Here is a 16,864-nt window from a genome sequence, read left to right as displayed (position 1 = left end):
GTTATTGGGCCTAAACGGCCCAATATTGTTCTAAATTGTTTGTGTGTGTGTGTGTGCATGGGTTTGTTTGTGAATTGTAAATGTGTAAAAGAATATGCAAAAACGTACTGAGATTTACCAATGCATGCAGGAAACTGCAAATCAGTTGCAAGGGGGAGTCAAGTGTAGGTGGAGGTCAGACCTCAACATGGAGCTTCAGATGTTTTTTTTGTTTTCTTTTCTTTTTGTAGACCAGATAATTCTGTCCGGGGGTTTCTCCTGTTGAACGATCACAAGACGACAGGTTGTGTAGTGTGAATTGCACAGTGATCAAACGACTTTGAAAGTCATGTGGTCAGAATTTGTGGTCCCTACTTCTGTGGGTGGTTTTTATGAGGAGACAATCATTGATCATTATCAAGTGGCAAACACAGTAGCATTTATTGTGGGTTTTGTTATTTTTTTTTATAGCCCAGTAATGAATTTGGTTGTCGAGTTACGGAGAGGATTTTAACCACAGTCACCGCAGGCTGTAAAGGAGATTTAATGGCCCAGTTGTGGCTTGAATTTTGTATTAATGAGCTTTTTTGTGTGTGTGTGTGTGTGTGTGTGTGTGTGTGTGTGTGTGTGTGTGTGTGTGTGTGTGTGTGTGTGTGTGTGTGTGTGTGTGTGTGTGTGTGTGTGTGTGTGTGTGTGTGTGTGTGTGTGTGTGTGTGTGTGTGTGTGTGTGTGTTCTTGTGCACGAATAGTGTACATTCGCTTTAAGGTGGACCCAGAGAATACAACAGTGTACCAGGGTCACACGGCCATTCTGCACTGTCAGGCCACCGGCGACCCCGAGCCTCACATCCACTGGATGGTTAAAGACAAGACGCTGGACATCAGTAAGAACAGGAGGTAAATGAGATGCTTCTGTGTCATCGTGAATTAGGATTACAGTTTGTGATCACTGCATTGCTGTGCATTAATTACTTGTACCAATAAAAAATGTACACACGTGACTACAATGGGCATCATGCAAGAACATCTCACCCAAACACATTTGTTTTGAAGTGGCATGAAAGAGTGATTTTATAGAATATTTATTAAATCTGTTGTGCTTTCTCTGCCCTTCTCAACTTCGAGATAAGAGCACATTCTCAAGTCTCCACATTTTTTTTTAAACGGATGTCCTGTGTAGCTGCCTCCTACTGTTTCCATCTTGTTTGCTATGAATTGTGGACAACCACACCTCCACCTTCACCTTCATCTGTACCCGACCCTGCTTTTTTTCAGGATCCAGAAGATGCCCAATGGCTCCTTGGTGATCAGAGATGTCACCACAGATGACACGGGCAGATATACCTGTGTGGCCGGAAACAGCTGCAGCATTAAAGACCGTGTGGCTCAGCTGTATGTAGTGGGTAAGTGGATCTCCCTCTCTCTCACACACACACATACGCACAGACATTCACACTGGCTTCCTTTATCAGGAACAAAGGCGCACACATGGGGTATAAGCCACGATCACAAGTGTTGGATGAAGGCATTGATTAAACCTCCACCCTCTGCCTGTCATCGGTCTCGACAGGTTAATAACCTCGTTCACATCTCTGACTCGGCAGCTGTCACTAAGGTGATGGGGATTGGACTTTAGATCTAATATCGCTTCATTTTCTGTGACTCTGCTTGTGTGTGCTGACTGAAGCTGAAAATTACAGTCACACAGGCGCAGTGTCCCAACTCAATTTCCCCCAAAGTGGCAGGACAAGTATCCTGGATCAGTTCAAACTAGGAGACAATGGAGTTTAGATGTTTGTTGTAGCTTGTCAGGTTAAAGTTATTTGTACATTTGCATCCACATTTTCACTCTTAAAAGTTATTTTCATAAGCCTATCATCGGGAAACTTTAATTTGCATACCCACTATGCTTAAAATAAAAAAGGCCATGTCAAAAGAAATAACAAAACGTGTTTTGTTGATTAAAAACCGTGACGTGTGAAAGCAAACACGTCCTGTAATTTTCCAGTCAACCATAATTGCCGCCTGTGTCCATCAGACAAACCAGTGCATTCCGACGGTGAAGATTTGGACAAGGCTCCTTACAAAATGATCCAAACCATCGGCCTGTCAGTGGGAGCGGCTGTGGCCTACATCATCGTGGTGCTGGGTCTCATGTTCTACTGCAAAAAGAGACGCAACGCCAAACGACTGCACAAGGGCCAGGACGGAGAGGAGCCAGAGATGGAATGTCTCAATGGTATGACTGTTTGATGGAGACAAACGTCAATGAATTTGTGCTTAGACGGCTGTGAAATCAGACAGGACGTTAAATTATTCTGATACTCCTTACATGTTTTAGCTCTTAAAAGGACTGTTGGAAAGTTTAGGATATTTGCTGCCATCTTGTGTTTTTCCTGGACATTGCACTTATCATATGAAATGTGTTCAGATTAATTTCATGAGTTCCGCACCGTTTCTGAGCAGAAAGAGGGTGAATGTATATACATACACATTTATGAATATATTGGTGTACACATTGGCATTGGTGTGTGTGTGTGTGTGTGTGTGTGTGTGTGTGTGTGTGTGTGTGTGTGTGTGTGTGTGTGGTGTGTGTGTGTGTGTGTGTGTGTGTGTGTTTTCATCAGGAGGGACTGTCCAACAAAATGGCAACCACACCACCACTGAGATCCAGGAGGAGGTGGCGCTCACCAACATGGGCACCATGGCAACAACCGAGAAACGGCACAGTCACGTCAATAACGACAAGCTCCACTTTCCTCGAGCAAACCTACAGACCATCACTACTCTAGGTAGACTTGTTTAAACAACTCTTGTTTGTATATATGTATGGAGAGTGAATGTCCTGTGGTTGTGATTCAATAGAATGTGACCTGATCTCATAGCTGCCACATCAATCACTGCTCCTTATAAAACAACGTGTGACATCTGCTCTGACATTTGCCTTGTGGTGTGCGTGATTTTTTGCTCAGGTAAAGGGGAGTTTGGTGAGGTGCTGCTGTCCAAGGCCAAGGGTATTGAGGAGAGCGAAGAGGAGACGGTGGTGCTTGTGAAGAGTCTGCAGACCAGAGACGAACAGCTCCAGCTGGACTTCCGCCGTGAAGCTGAAATGTTCGCCAAACTCAGCCACCCCAACGTCGTCCGGCTGTTGGGCCTGTGCAGGGAGGCAGAACCCAGCTACATGATCTTAGAGTACTATGATCTGGTAATGATAAAAGCACAGAAGAACACACACACACACACACACACACACACACACGTATCTTAATTTGTGTGTGTATATATATATATATATATATATATATATATATATATATATATATATATGTTCTTTACATACTGATATAACATTCTCTTTTTGCTTTTGTCATATCAGGGAGACCTGAAGCAGTTCCTGAGGATTTCCAAAAGCAAAGATGACAAGATCAAATCTCAGCCAATCAGCACCAAGACCAAAGTAAGTGTAAATAATGCTGGACCTTGATTGGCAGCTTACAGCATCCTGCTCACAATCTTCCATATACCAAATAATAAATGATAGACATCTATTTCAGCTTAAGCATATAAAGATTGTTGGAGTTGTGCTGTTCCATTCCCTGTGAAATCATGAATGAATTTTATAGGAAATAAACTTGATGGGAAGATCTGTACCACTCTAGAACCAGGAGGCAGTTAGCCCAGTCAGACTAAAGACTAAACATGGGAAACAACCAGTCCGTCCACTAACTATTACACAATATCTTTTATGTAGAAAGAAAAAATGAGAAGTAGTGTTTACAGTCAGGGGGTTGTGACAATGTGTTGGACTCTTGTCATGACTGTGTGGTTTCCAGGCAATGAGAATGTTTTCAAAAGTGATGCAACCACAGAAAACTTCCCACTGCTACTGTAATGATGTAATCAAAGTCACTTGACATTGACATCTCCTTTTGTTCTGTATTTTTCCGTTTCCCGCCTCAGGTTTCCATCTGTGCCCAGTTGGCTCACGGGATGGAGCATCTGTCCAATCACCGTTTCGTTCACAAAGACCTGGCCGCCCGAAACTGTTTGATCAACAGTCAGCGGCGAGTGAAGGTGTCATCGCTCAGCCTCAGCAAGGATGTCTACAACAGGTTTGTCAGAAAAGACACTGCCTTTGATAATAATCATCAATTGAAATCAAATAAATGTATAAATTATGGCATAGCTTAGTGCTTTTCATCTGGCTGATGTGAATCGTTTCCATCTCCTTATCACTTCTCTTGTGTACTTGTATGTAGTGAGTACTATCACTACAGACAGGCCTGGATCCCGCTGCGCTGGCTCCCGTCAGAGTCTGTGTTTGAGGACGACGTCTCCACCAAGTCAGACGTGTGGGCCTTCGGAGTGTTAATGTGGGAAGTGTTCAGTCACGGGGAAATGCCATATACCAAACTCAGCGATGACGAAGTGCTGGAAGGTCAGTATGACGCCGGAGCAACTCATTTTTATTCCTGATTCAGCACAAAAAAAAACAAGATGAGAAGATCTTTCAAGAGAAAATATGTTGCTATTGTTGATTTAAATTGTCAGATAAATGTAAAATAGATACAGTAGGTGATATGTATTTTTGAGACAACATCCACGTGTGTCCTTGTTTCAGATTTGGTTTAATCTCCCTCTCTGTGCCTCCAGCTCTGCAGACAGGGAAGCTGAAGCTTCCTGTTCCAGACGGATGTCCCTCCAAAATATACAAGCTGATGGCGCGCTGCTGGGCGCTGAGCCTCAAAGAGCGCCCGTCCTTCACCGATATCGTCCATGCCCTGGGAGAGCTGCCCTCTGACAGCAAAGTCTGAGAAGAGCGTGACCCCGCATTGGATGAGGGGGGAGCTTTTACCAACGCTCTTTCCCCCAAAAGAAAGACAGGAATGCTGGATATTGGTGTCACACATTTCAGGGAAGAGGGTTGTGGTGAAAACAATTTTTATATACATTTCAAAACATGGGTGTGTGCACAAGACTTCTTTGATATATCAGCGGAAAACGCACGCGCACTCGTGTGAATGGCTTCTTGTGAGCAGTGCCAGGAGTTTACGTTTGCCTTAACCGCAGCATCGATGACCCTTCCCTCCGACCCCTGTCTGAGGCTCCACTGTGACCCCGCCTGCCCGCCTTCCCGCCTGCGGCCGCTCTGTCCCAGAGACACTTTGTTTCACGGAGCCTCACAACCTCAGTGCCTCTACCCCTCCACACACACTGACACTCACACACTCTCACCCAAACTTCCAAATACATTGTAGGGATTTTAGTTGCAGTTCTTTCACCGGGTCTGATCAAATGGAAATTATTGGTTGGAAGTTTAAAAAAAACTGAAATTTACGTTCACTGCTCTGTTAAGTCCTCAGTCTTTTCTCATGAATCTAGAAAGAATATTGTGGAGAAAAGTGGGATATAATGTAACTTCAGTGGCCTACGCTTCCTGAATATTCTGTCAACCACGTAGGAGTGTGTTGAGGGAGACGGTTTCAGCCGGTCTGCTTGAACGTTAACTCCAGTCGGCTGCATCCTGAGTCTACTGCCCTTATCCCGGAGGACACTCTCCACCTGAGACCCAACACCATCTCCCAGGGTAGTGTCTGTGCGAGCCGCCGAACTATTCCCATGCTAGAGTGTGCGTTCGAAGTGGAAGGGGGTTTGTATGAAGGTTCGTTGTTGTGAGGACTCTTGTGGAAAAAGTCATCCATGTTATGACATCACTTCAGGAACAACAACAAAAATCTGATCAAGTTTATAGCCAAGGAATACATCAGATGGAGGAAACTGCGAGTGTGGTCTTTGTACGAGTGTGTTCTCTTCTTGTATTAACTTTGAGGTGCTTATTTCTCACTACCTGTGGGTAAAAATACCCGTTATACTACATTGATATCATCGCGTTGTCTCAGTTGCAGGGATGCAGCCTCTCATTGTGTGTAACCTGCGACGCAATTTCTTCAAAGGTCCAATCACAGTTTCCCTCCGGGTCCAGTTGTTGTTGTTTTTTGTGCAATGCTGCAAAGTGGACCATCACACCAGGCAATGTGTACATAATGTAGAAGCCATGCACTAACTTCACTTAAAGGAACATCCCTCTTTATCTCTCATGTTGTGTAGAAGGACATGCAGGTGCCTGTTTATTTATAATGAAGGTCCTGTGTTTTTTGTTTTTTTAACTGTGTTTATAATAGAAAGGTACTTTCTCTGTATGTGTTCATGTTCATGGTCCATCTCAGTGTGAATATGCTCACACGAACTACATAGGAGGTAAAAAAGAGTGACTGCCGGTCACCAGTACTCATTTAAGTGCCTGGTAAATGAAGGATTATCTTAACTGTTTCCCTCTCACTTTTTTTTTTTACATTATCTAATCAAATGCAATGGCCTTTGTTTATGAACTTGTTTTTTTATACGTTGTTTTTAGTATAATGTTGTGTTTTTATGAATGCTAGGCACTCACACCTAGACCTTTCTTTTTTTAATCTGCTTCAGCAAATGTTCACAGTAATCACAGATTTAAACAAAAGTATACATGCTGCTGTCAATAAAGGTTCACAGTGTTTTTACCTGTTGTGTTGGGATTAATACTGTGGATGGAGACGCAGCTTCAACATCCACATCCTTGACAATTTCCAGTTTTTTTTTCTTCCTTTTTTGTTTTGGATTGAAAAGCAATCTTCAAATAACGTAAGCTTGCTTGATATAAATCACATTGATCATGCTTTTCAGCCCTTTTTTTTTTATTTTTTTTTTTAAATAACTCCTTTTTTTTAATGCATGCAAATAAACTGGAAAAAGAGATACTTGGCTGCTGAAACCGGTTGCATTCATGGCGTGTATTTACCAAAATACTGAAGAGGATAATATAATTTTTCCCCTTCATTCCTTTCAATAATGTTGCTACTTCTTAAGCCACACGATGTTCACCTCCCTCGAGCAAGTCTCTGCAAGTCGATCTTCATACTGTGTGTAAACAACAGTCTTGGAATAGGGTGAGTAATCAAACATGCCGTCACTTCTCTGATTTACCACTAGAGGGTAATGTGTGTATATTCTGCAGGTCTTGAAAAAACTGTCTCCAAAAGATTACCAGATTTTTCACATAATTATGTTTACAGTGGAACGTTATAACAACGCTTTTTACAGCTACAGAAGAAGTTTGCATTAGGAGTGTTTTTTATTTTGTCTTGTCTTACTGACTTGTGAGTCATTTCAACAGACAGATGACAGAAGTCAGCTTCCACAAAAATCTTCAGCTGGTCATGGTTGGTTCTGAAGCATCATATCATGTGCCATTTAAATCTTGCTGAGAATATCCGTGATAGCCTGTGTTGTTGGAGCTGATTGGTCTGTTGCAGTTGTATAGTGATGGATAGAAGCTCAACTTTCAGACTTTGACCCAGAACCATACGCTCAAAAGCTCTGCAGTGAATGAAGCAATGACAAAAGTCATTTAGTGTGTCATATACACTCCTTCATGACAAACTGGGATAAGCCTCAAAAGAAATGTCTGTCTGAATTGTTGTAAAAGTGAGCAACAACAAACACCTCACTAACATCTTGAGAGCGTTAAAAGGGAAACCACTTTCAAATACCATGATACAGGGCATTTGTTTTAACCTGCCTGGAGTACTAACTGGGTGGGGTTTGCTGCATCATAAAAAATAACTGTTGATAAAGGTGCCAGACAAACAACAGATAAAACAATGTTTATAACAGCAGATGAACACAATGTGACAGTAGGAAAATAATAGGTGGGAATGATATGATAAATAGTGGCTGCTTGTACTCTGCATGTTGTACTCACTGTCATCCCTGACATGACTTAAAGTACGGGGACACATTTAACGGCAGAAGTAACACCATGTCCTGGTAATGTCTGCTATGAAAACAGAATTCAAATTGGAATGTGGCACAGCAACTTGCATACAAATTCCAAAAGTGAAAAAAAAAGTAATTACAAATAATTATAGGCCATATACTCTGAACAGGGGTATTGCAATTCTTGAGAAAGTTGGAGTGATGCAGGTTTCGTCTTCAGCATGATTAGTGTGATAGGTCAGTTTATTCTACAGTTTCAGCTGGAAAAGGTGACTAAAAAACAAAACAAAAAACTAATCAAAGCAAATCTTTACTTTTGTTTGTTAGAATAAACCGGAATTGTAAGTAGACAAATCTCAGTGCCTGGATCCATCTATATGTGCACAGTTATATACCAACTGTAATGCTGTACGGACTCACTTCCGGTCCTTCCGCAAGCTGTGAAAAATTATTCTGGCCTTAAAACTTTGGGAAAACATGGTTTAGTGATCTAATGCGACCGGTGGGAATTAGAAAAGTTGCATGTTTTGTTATTTCGGTGCCTCCGCTTGTCCACGGTGACGTTGACTCTAGCGCAACCATTTTGGTATTTATTCAAATGAGCGTGCCCCATGGGCCAATCACAGCGCTACTCAGATAACCCTCAGCCAATCGATAGGCGACGCTGTGACTCACCAAATAAGGAGAGACACGACCAAATAAGGAAACATCGTATCTCTTTATAAGGCAGGAAGTAGTTCCCATGTCGAGATATCACTCCGCTGTGGCAAACTGCGTTTTGAAATTAGACGTTTATTGACATTTTAGATCCACACGAAGACACATATTGAGATATTCGTGTGGACAATGGATATTTGAACACGAGCAGATGGAAACGAGCGTTATTGTCGCTTCACGGTGCGGCCTACGTGACACCGCGGAGCGACATCGTCGGCGCTCTTCGCCTTTTCCTTTTTGAGAAAGCGCCTCGGAGTTTTGGAAATAGAGGAGGAGGGAGAAGCAGCTGAGCCGGGCGCCAGGGTTTGGGGGTCAGCATCACTTTCGAAAGTTTGTCTCGGTCATTCCGCGGAGTCACCGAACCGGCGACTGGCGTCGTTTGTTTACATTCTGTCGCCCGGGCGCGTTTGCGTTTCGTCAGTTCTTCACGACACCGCGCGCTCCAGCTCCCCGGCTGGTGTCTAGAGACTCGTTCCGGTAAATAGAATGTTACCGAGCCAGGTCGGATCGGCACCATCTGGAAACGGGTCGGCTTCGGGCAGGGCAACCACGGGACACGGTTCGGGGGTCGTCGGGAGCGGGGTCCGTCCCGTGTTGGTCCGAGCAGGGCAAGCTCTACCGGGGGTCGGCGGGAGCGCCGTCGGGCGACAGGGGGAAAGAGGCGCCATCGGGATGCTGGGGGCTAATGGTCCAGGGGGTCCCAGGGGCGCACGGCCGGGGAACGGGGCCGGGGTGACCTCTCTACAGACCGCCGTCCAGGGGAACATGCTGGGGTTGCTCGGAGCTCGCTTCGACCCGGACAGGGAAAGCGCGCCGCTGTGCAGCGGCTCGGACAACGACTCGGACTCCGCGGACGACGACGACCCCGTGGGTTCACTCGGGGACAGCCGCAGAGGGGTGAAGCGGGAGCGAGGGGAGATGGAGGGCGCCGTGACGGGACAGGAGGTGGGAGTACCGACCGGAGGCTACGGCATGGTGCCCGGCGGGGTCGCGGGGGCCAAGCCCGGCAAGAAGACACGTGGACGCGTAAAGATCAAGATGGAATTTATTGACAACAAGTTGAGACGCTACACGACGTTCAGCAAGAGGAAGACGGGGATCATGAAGAAGGTGAGTCGGGGGGTCTCCTTCAGACAGCTGGGTGTCACAGGGTGACGTGTGGTGCTCTGTGGTGGTGATGGAGTTAACGGCGAGGTGGATCACAACACCTGTATCACCTGTAGGAGCAGGCCACAGTGGCGATCATGACAAGAAGAGCCACTCAATGACAACGTGTTTTGAGTAGCAGTGAGTCTACGTCGTATTTAGAGACCACTGACCTGCAGCCAATCCGATTTCAAGTTCTATCGTAGAAGAGACCAAACAATTGTGGAAAAAAGCTGTCTGGATGCTGAGGAAGTCACAAAATTCATAACAGGCCCCACGGGCTGTAAATAGACCTGAGCAAATGACAGTTCTATTTATGACCAAGTCCAACCCCCCGTCCCCCCCCCAGCTATGGTACACACACACACACACACACACACACACACACACACACACACACACACACACACACACACACACACACACACAGAGAGACAGAGAGACAGACAGAGAGAGACAGACAGATTTCCCAGATAAACTGACACACTCATCCGTGCACACCTACTCTTGTACCTTGTCCTACACTGAGTGACAGGCCTGCAAATGTTGGACGTGACTCACATCAGTGCACAGGCTGTTCCCTGTTCCCCTCCGCCTCTGTGAAGTGAAGCAGGGCTTTTGCTTGCAGGCGGCGGCCATGTGGTGATGAGCAGCAGCAGCAGCAGCAGCAGCAGCAGGGCCTGTTGGTGCCAACAGCTGACTAAACCCCGGGGAACCAAATCAGAGGACGGTCACAGAGCACTCAAACGGAAGAGAGAGTCCAGGCACCGTGCTGCTGTACATTGTGCTGCAATGTCTCCTGCAGCGACGACTTGTCTTGGGGGTTTAGTTTCTGCTAGTCAGGTCTGACACACGAGCAGTTTAAAGATGACAGAACTTGTGGTGCTCCCCGCTGCCGTCTGCTAAGTCCACAACTTGTGTGTTTACTTTACAGTGTTTCACAGGAAATGCACAACCCCAGCCACACAATCGCTGCCGTGATGAGCTGCGTGGCTTTCAGCATGGAGACATCTGCAGCTGCTTGTCTGGGGGCAAATTCGTTGTCAGTTATTTCGGCGTTGGCGCGGCCATTTTTTCATTATGTCGTTACATTAATACTTGTAAGCTAATGCTTTATTGTAGAGCAATAGAGTTTTCATTTGTCCTTGTGTTACTTTGAAGTGCCTGCACTGTGTACTCTGCTTCATTTCTCTCTCTCTCTCTTTTATGTATCCCAGACTGTTGTCGTGGAAACTGGGGTGTCTTTCTGTGGGCTCATGGCAGCATGAACACTATTTGACACACCGTGGGGATGGAGATTTTTTGAAAATGTTGCCCACACCATGTCAGCCATCACTGAGATTGACGGGTGTGGTAGAGTGGGAAGATTCATAGTAAGAGTGGTCTCAAACTGGTTTCTAGGACGAGCCTGGTTTCACTGCGAAGGATGTGGAGGGAAGTTAGTGTGGCGGGATAATATTCAATTAGTATTAGTGGTTCCTGTTTTGGCTCTATTTTATTCTATTTTGCTCTTTCCGTAACCATGCTCAGTAGAGTTTTTATTGCAGACAATTGAACTCGCCATGGTAGAAAAAGCACAACATATACAGTGGCTCAATTCCATGTATCTGAACAACCCGTGAAAGTGAACCAGCACCAGTGCCCGCACACTGGCTCGCGTGAATTGGAATGGAGCCACTATTGGTACATGGGCTTTTCCTGCTGTGACATGTCTAATGCTGAAACAACTTAGTGAGTGAATCAGCAGTCATTTTTGATATTTAATAGTCATCCCCTCCGCTTTTTTAATGTGAAGATTTTTCTGTTTACATCATTTTAAATCAATGACAGCTGATCAGACAAAAAAATTAGAAGACTCTACCTCAGACTTTCAATGGACATTTCTTAAAACTACAGATTGACTGAAAAAAATCCATTAGAATTATGATCAGCAGCCCTAGTAGGAACAGTTGAAGTGAAAAGGGCCCACAGTTATAAATGCAGTTAGCACTTATCTTTTACCGTCAAATATGTGACAATTCTACTTTTAAATATCAGGGATGGGAAAAACCACCACATTAGAAAAGTTGGAACAAGCAAATGTCTGTTGTAATTGCACCCCAACAGATGTTGGTAAGGGATGTGATCTTGCAACTGTCTACACCCATGGCTATTGGACTAATGTTCTTGCTACTAGTGAAACAAATTCAGAAAAGTAGATTACACATGGATAACTGCATTTAAAAAAAAATATATAAAACTTGCTGATTTTCTCGTGTGTGTGTGTGTGTGTGTGTGTGTGTGTGTGTGTGTGTGTGTGTGTGTGTGTGTGTGTGTGTGTGTGTGTGTGTGTGTGTGTGTGTGTGTGTGTGTGTGTGTGTGTGTGTGTGTGTGTGTGTGTGTGTGTGTGTGTGTGTGTGTGTGTGTGTGTGTGTGTGTGTGTGTGAGAGAGAGATTGGTCGCGCTGCCTCATACAAATTCCTAGTCGAGACTATATATCAAATAATGAAGCAGCAAAAGACACAATCATGTCCGATTGTGTCTTTTGCTGCTACACACACACAGTCATGAATATTTATGAGAAAATCAGCAGAGCAAGAACACTTATTAAAGCATTGTGTAGGTCTAGTTTGGTCTGCCACCTAGCACTCTTAAATTGACAAATGAGTCCTTATACGTCTTGCACACTGGCCGGACATCAGACCCCGCTGTGAGACACCCCTCTGCCTACCAATGGAGAGGGTTGAAGACGAGGGCTGGAGCTGGATGGTTAAGTACCTGCCTCTGTACAGCTGCACTAGCAGTGTTGGTTGGTGAGGGGACATAGACAATGAGTCAAGACATTCCTCCAACGCTGTCCTTGATGACACAAAAAAGCTCTACGCGATTGAAGTTTGAAGTGTGAAAACGTGCGCAGCGTGGCATTGAGCTCTACAGGAGCAGTCGTTGGCGCTTCTGTTCCATCATCACATTATCAAGGAGAGAGGAGGCCGACGGTGTAGACGGCTCAATAAAATCCTTTAATTTGAATGTAATCCGTCTCCTCCTCCTCTCGTCTGTTAAAAGCGTTGCATCTCCAGCTCGGCACATCTATCAGCTAGCTCCCGCTGCACCATGTTCACAAAGGTGATGGTAATGGCACTGTGCCTTCACAGCACCACACGCAGCCTCCACATAACTGATGACTCATTTAGATAAAGAAGCTTTCTCAGGAGTTCAGTCTGAGTGCAGCAGCAGCCTCGATGCCTGTGTGTGTTGGATGGAGTTGAATCTCATTGTACTTCCCCTTTACAGGAGTTTGAATGTGATTGTCTGGCCGCACTTGTCCTTCATTATACAGCATGCAGGGTGTGATGGTGGCCTCATGTTTCACAGCCAGCTACCCTGTGTGTGTTGAAAATGATTCTCCACTGTCCTCTGTCAAGAGCGGGTTACTACCACTCCCCCCCCCCCCCCCCCCCCCCCCGCCCATGCAAGCCAGTCCCCTGCTGCAATCAGTCTCTCAGCTATATCACACTCTCTATTCTCGGAGCCTTATCTCATGTTATTTTAGCTTCATCTGTGCTATACGTCAGGGTTCACCACAGGGGTATTTTTAGATGCTTGTGTTTTCTAGGCATCAGGCATGTTTTTCCCAGAGGTTCGTCTTTCAAATTTTCTTACTCTCCCTCATCTGTTGGAATCACTTTGTGTTGGGTATGAAAGTAATCCAAAGCTCCGTTTTCTACCACCGCAGGTACTTTCCCTAGGATCTAGGAACCCTAATTTGATCAAACTCCCCTGGTTTTAAGACAGCAGTGGAAACACAGGAGAACAATGATCCAGGAACATGTTGGAACTAATAGTTCGGGAATCTTTTTTCTTGAATAGCAGCCAAAGCCTTCATATAGTGAACCATACATGTTTTAAGATGTTTGAATGGACCATTCACCTGTCAGATACTTACATGTTCTTCTGTCTTCTTTCCTAGGCCTATGAGCTCTCCACCCTGACGGGAACCCAGGTTCTGTTGCTTGTGGCCAGTGAAACGGGTCACGTTTACACTTTTGCCACACGCAAACTCCAGCCAATGATCACCAGTGAAACGGGCAAAGCCCTGATCCAAACATGCCTCAACTCGCCGGACTCGCCACCGCGATCCGACCCCTCCACGGACCAGCGCATGAGTGCCACCGGCTTCGAGGAGACGGACCTCACCTACCAGGTGTCTGAGTCGGAGAGCATGGGCGACACAAAGGTTAGAATCGAGAGGGGGAAAGGTCCCTCAATCTCTTTGGGGTAGATCATAGTGAGGATGCAGTAATGAATTACTCATTTCTGTATCTCTCCCTACAGACCATTTCCCCTACGTTCAACAGCAACGGTGCTTTAGCTAAAGTCTTTATGACTCACTGTCTGCTCACTCATGGAAACATGAATTGCAGTGCAAAAAAACAAAACAAAGAACCAATCAAAGCACCCTAGAGTCGCCAATGGGTATAGTGGGAAATCTCTCCAGAAAAGGCTAGACGGGCACATGAGGAGAGCAAATTTATCAAACCCACAGGAAGCTGCCGAAAATAATATTCGTCCCGTCGTAAACAGTTTTGAACTTTTGCCTGTTGTATGTGCGGCCTCTGTTTTGGGCTCATTCTGACCATCAACTCATCTTTTGATTAAACCAAAATAATTCTCAATTGTCCCTCAAAGGGCTATAGACTGAAGGGAGGAGCAGATAAGATGTGGAATATTATTCCACATCTTCTACTAAAGGGAGCTCTCTACACTTGACCTCTCTGACCGCTCAGCCAGGAAAGCCTCGTAACTCTGAAAGATAAATCACAGCAGGTCTGGGTTGTGTTAGGATGAGAAACACGCAGCCTCCTATATGGATGACTTTGGTGTTTATCTTTGATTTTTGGGACGTTGCTGTCCTATGTACATGGAGGAAACGTTAAACAGAGATTATATTTCTGAAAATATTGGAATTTTACATTTTGTGCCATTTTTTTCTAATTTGTTAACCCTTGGAAAGTGTTATTTTCAAAAGATAAGTTTAAACATTCTTTGTTGGTTCTGTAGCCTGTTTCATCCTTGATGCTTCAGATCATGTCCCCGTATTCCCCTTGATGCCAGTGTTCTTAATCCTCGGGCGTTTGAGAGTCTGAAGTGAAGCGATAAATTCATCAGCAGACACACTTCACTGCCCACACCTTCGTGCGATCACGTGCTGGAAGCCGAGATTCCCTCCATTGTTTACACGGCTTTAGTTGCCCCTCTGAGGACGGACACTTCCACGCCTGTTTGCCTGCGTGCTGTCTTTACAGGGCACTATCTAACACATACACCTTCAAGGATAGGAGATCAACCTTTGCACGTTAAACCTTTCTCATGTCCGCTCTGCTCATTGATAAAAATTAGATTCTGCCTCTGTTGCCATATATGGTATGGTTTCCCTGCCTGCTCTCTTGGCTGAGGCCCCGCACATTCCGTATAAGCTGCAGCTGTCTTTGGAGTCCTGTGATTTATCCCCACCCCCACCCCCCACTCATTTAGTGATATGGAGGGGAGGTATGGATGTAGATATGAGTGGGTCGAATGGAAATTTGTGCAATTCTTTACATCCAGTTTCATGTGAAGTTTATTTATGTGGCTGGCTGTGATGCCTTGACCTCTGCCCCCAACTTTAGTTTGCGTGTGTGGGAGACCATCACGGTTCCCCTGGGGCACTCGTCGCACAAGGAACCACTAGAAATTGCCACTGCGTGGTCCATTTCAGGATCAGCGCTGCTGTTATGATTCGGACTTGGCAGGTGAATACGGAGAACTCGGTTTTTTGAGTGATTGTTCCCGTGCAGTAGATCTGTTGCGTGATCGCCGTGTGCACCTCTGCAGTAGTCTGGACACTATTTATCAAGGGAGTATGTCATACATGCAGTCCCGGATAGTCTAAACAGTTTGCAATGTCTGGTGGGGGAAGTGGAGAACGTTATGGAGGAGCGAAAGAGCATGAAGTGAAGTGGACATTGCTCATGAAATCATGTGACAGTAGACATTCTTGTGCTTTTGCAGGTTTAAAATGCAGTGAAAGTATTCATGAGAATTGGAAAATTATTAACATACATAGACACCTATTCGTAAAGTAACTAGGCTTCCATTTTGTTTTTAGTGGTGTACTTTTCTCTAATAGGAGTTAAAAGGAGACCTACAGGATTCCAACAGTTTTTTCTACTTCGTCAACAGGCTGATGTCGGCTCGCCACAGCTTTCTTTATATGGTCATTTGCCCCAAGTTCAGCTCCTTCTCCCAAAACTGTCTGAGTAGTATTATAGGGATTTAATGTGCTCCAGCATATAAATAACTGATGGGAGAGGTTTACTATACAGTTGTTTGGCAACAATGGCAAAACATTTTACTAGCACTGTTGGCTCTTCTATATCTAAACAGTGCATTTTCCACTTCAGTCTACAGTTTAATACAATTTTCAAAAACACATTTATAAAACATTGGCATAAATAGAAAAATGTTTTATATTTGTGATTGAGCCTGACTACATCATGGTGACAATACTTTGCCCGGCCAAGAAAACTCAAACCATAATACGGTGTCATTTTTTTGTATGGATTACAAAACTTGTGATATTTAGACGTGCTACTAGGTGGTTTGTTACTTTTGGACAGAGCCAGGCTAGCTGTTCCACACCCTTCCCAGACATTATGCTAAGCTAAGCTAAGCACTTGCTGGTAAGCTTAGCTGAGTGTCAGCAAGAAAGCAATTAATTGTATAATATGTGATATTGTGAATAATTGTCCACCTGCTGGTACAGTGTGGCTTTATTATTTATTTTAAGGTTTGTAAGATATAAGTCCGTTTTTGATGTTCATCCTCCAGGATAACAGCCTGACAAAGTTGTCCAGCCTTGTTGAACAATGTAACATCCTCTATGAATTGTCGAGAGAATAAAAAGAAATGGGACGTGCAGTTCAGAGAGTCTTGCTTTGCATCACACCACAACTCGACTGTGAATCACATTAACATCTCATCAGCTGCTGGCTGGTCAGATGCATGGCTACATGAAGTGATTCTCGATTCATCACCAGGCTTAAATCTGGTACTGAAAACTGACCAAACTGACAAAAGCACTGACGTCTTTCTAGAGCCATCATTTGACATCTTCGTTCAGCGATCCCACCGCAGTGATCATTCCGTCGGGAGAGGGTGCCTTTAGTTGAGCAGACAACAGTGTTAAGAA

General features: G+C 44.7%; 2 protein-coding genes across 8 annotated transcripts in view; both read left to right on the top strand.

The window, feature by feature from the left end:
- ptk7b (protein tyrosine kinase 7b) overlaps positions 1 to 6,536 on the top strand; it is a 67,448-nt gene extending 60,912 nt beyond the window's left edge. The window contains exons 12-20 of the mRNA XM_035607120.2: positions 729 to 876; positions 1,255 to 1,382; positions 2,018 to 2,218; positions 2,607 to 2,771; positions 2,952 to 3,184; positions 3,356 to 3,436; positions 3,940 to 4,091; positions 4,239 to 4,417; positions 4,633 to 6,536. Coding sequence (XP_035463013.1) covers positions 729 to 876; positions 1,255 to 1,382; positions 2,018 to 2,218; positions 2,607 to 2,771; positions 2,952 to 3,184; positions 3,356 to 3,436; positions 3,940 to 4,091; positions 4,239 to 4,417; positions 4,633 to 4,793 — 1,448 coding nt within the window. The 3' untranslated portion in view covers positions 4,794 to 6,536. The remainder of the gene's footprint in view (positions 1 to 728; positions 877 to 1,254; positions 1,383 to 2,017; positions 2,219 to 2,606; positions 2,772 to 2,951; positions 3,185 to 3,355; positions 3,437 to 3,939; positions 4,092 to 4,238; positions 4,418 to 4,632) is intronic.
- A 2,019-nt stretch (positions 6,537 to 8,555) lies between these two features.
- The window catches only part of srfb (serum response factor b), a 21,446-nt gene continuing 13,137 nt past the window's right edge, over positions 8,556 to 16,864 (top strand). Inside the window, exons 1-2 of one of the 7 annotated variants that reach the window (XM_047335316.1) lie at positions 8,556 to 9,618; positions 13,604 to 13,870. In XM_047335316.1, coding sequence (XP_047191272.1) covers positions 8,995 to 9,618; positions 13,604 to 13,870 — 891 coding nt within the window. In that variant the 5' untranslated portion in view covers positions 8,556 to 8,994. The remainder of the gene's footprint in view (positions 9,619 to 13,603; positions 13,871 to 16,864) is intronic. The other 6 variants (XM_047335314.1, XM_047335315.1, XM_047335317.1 and 3 more) reach the window with 6 other exon arrangements.

Source organism: Scophthalmus maximus, chromosome 10 (genome assembly GCF_022379125.1).
Source record: "Scophthalmus maximus strain ysfricsl-2021 chromosome 10, ASM2237912v1, whole genome shotgun sequence".
NCBI classification, from domain to species: Eukaryota; Metazoa; Chordata; class Actinopteri; order Pleuronectiformes; family Scophthalmidae; genus Scophthalmus; species Scophthalmus maximus.
The sequence above is the reverse complement of the archived record's forward strand: the minus strand, read 5'-3'. Positions and strand labels throughout refer to the sequence as shown.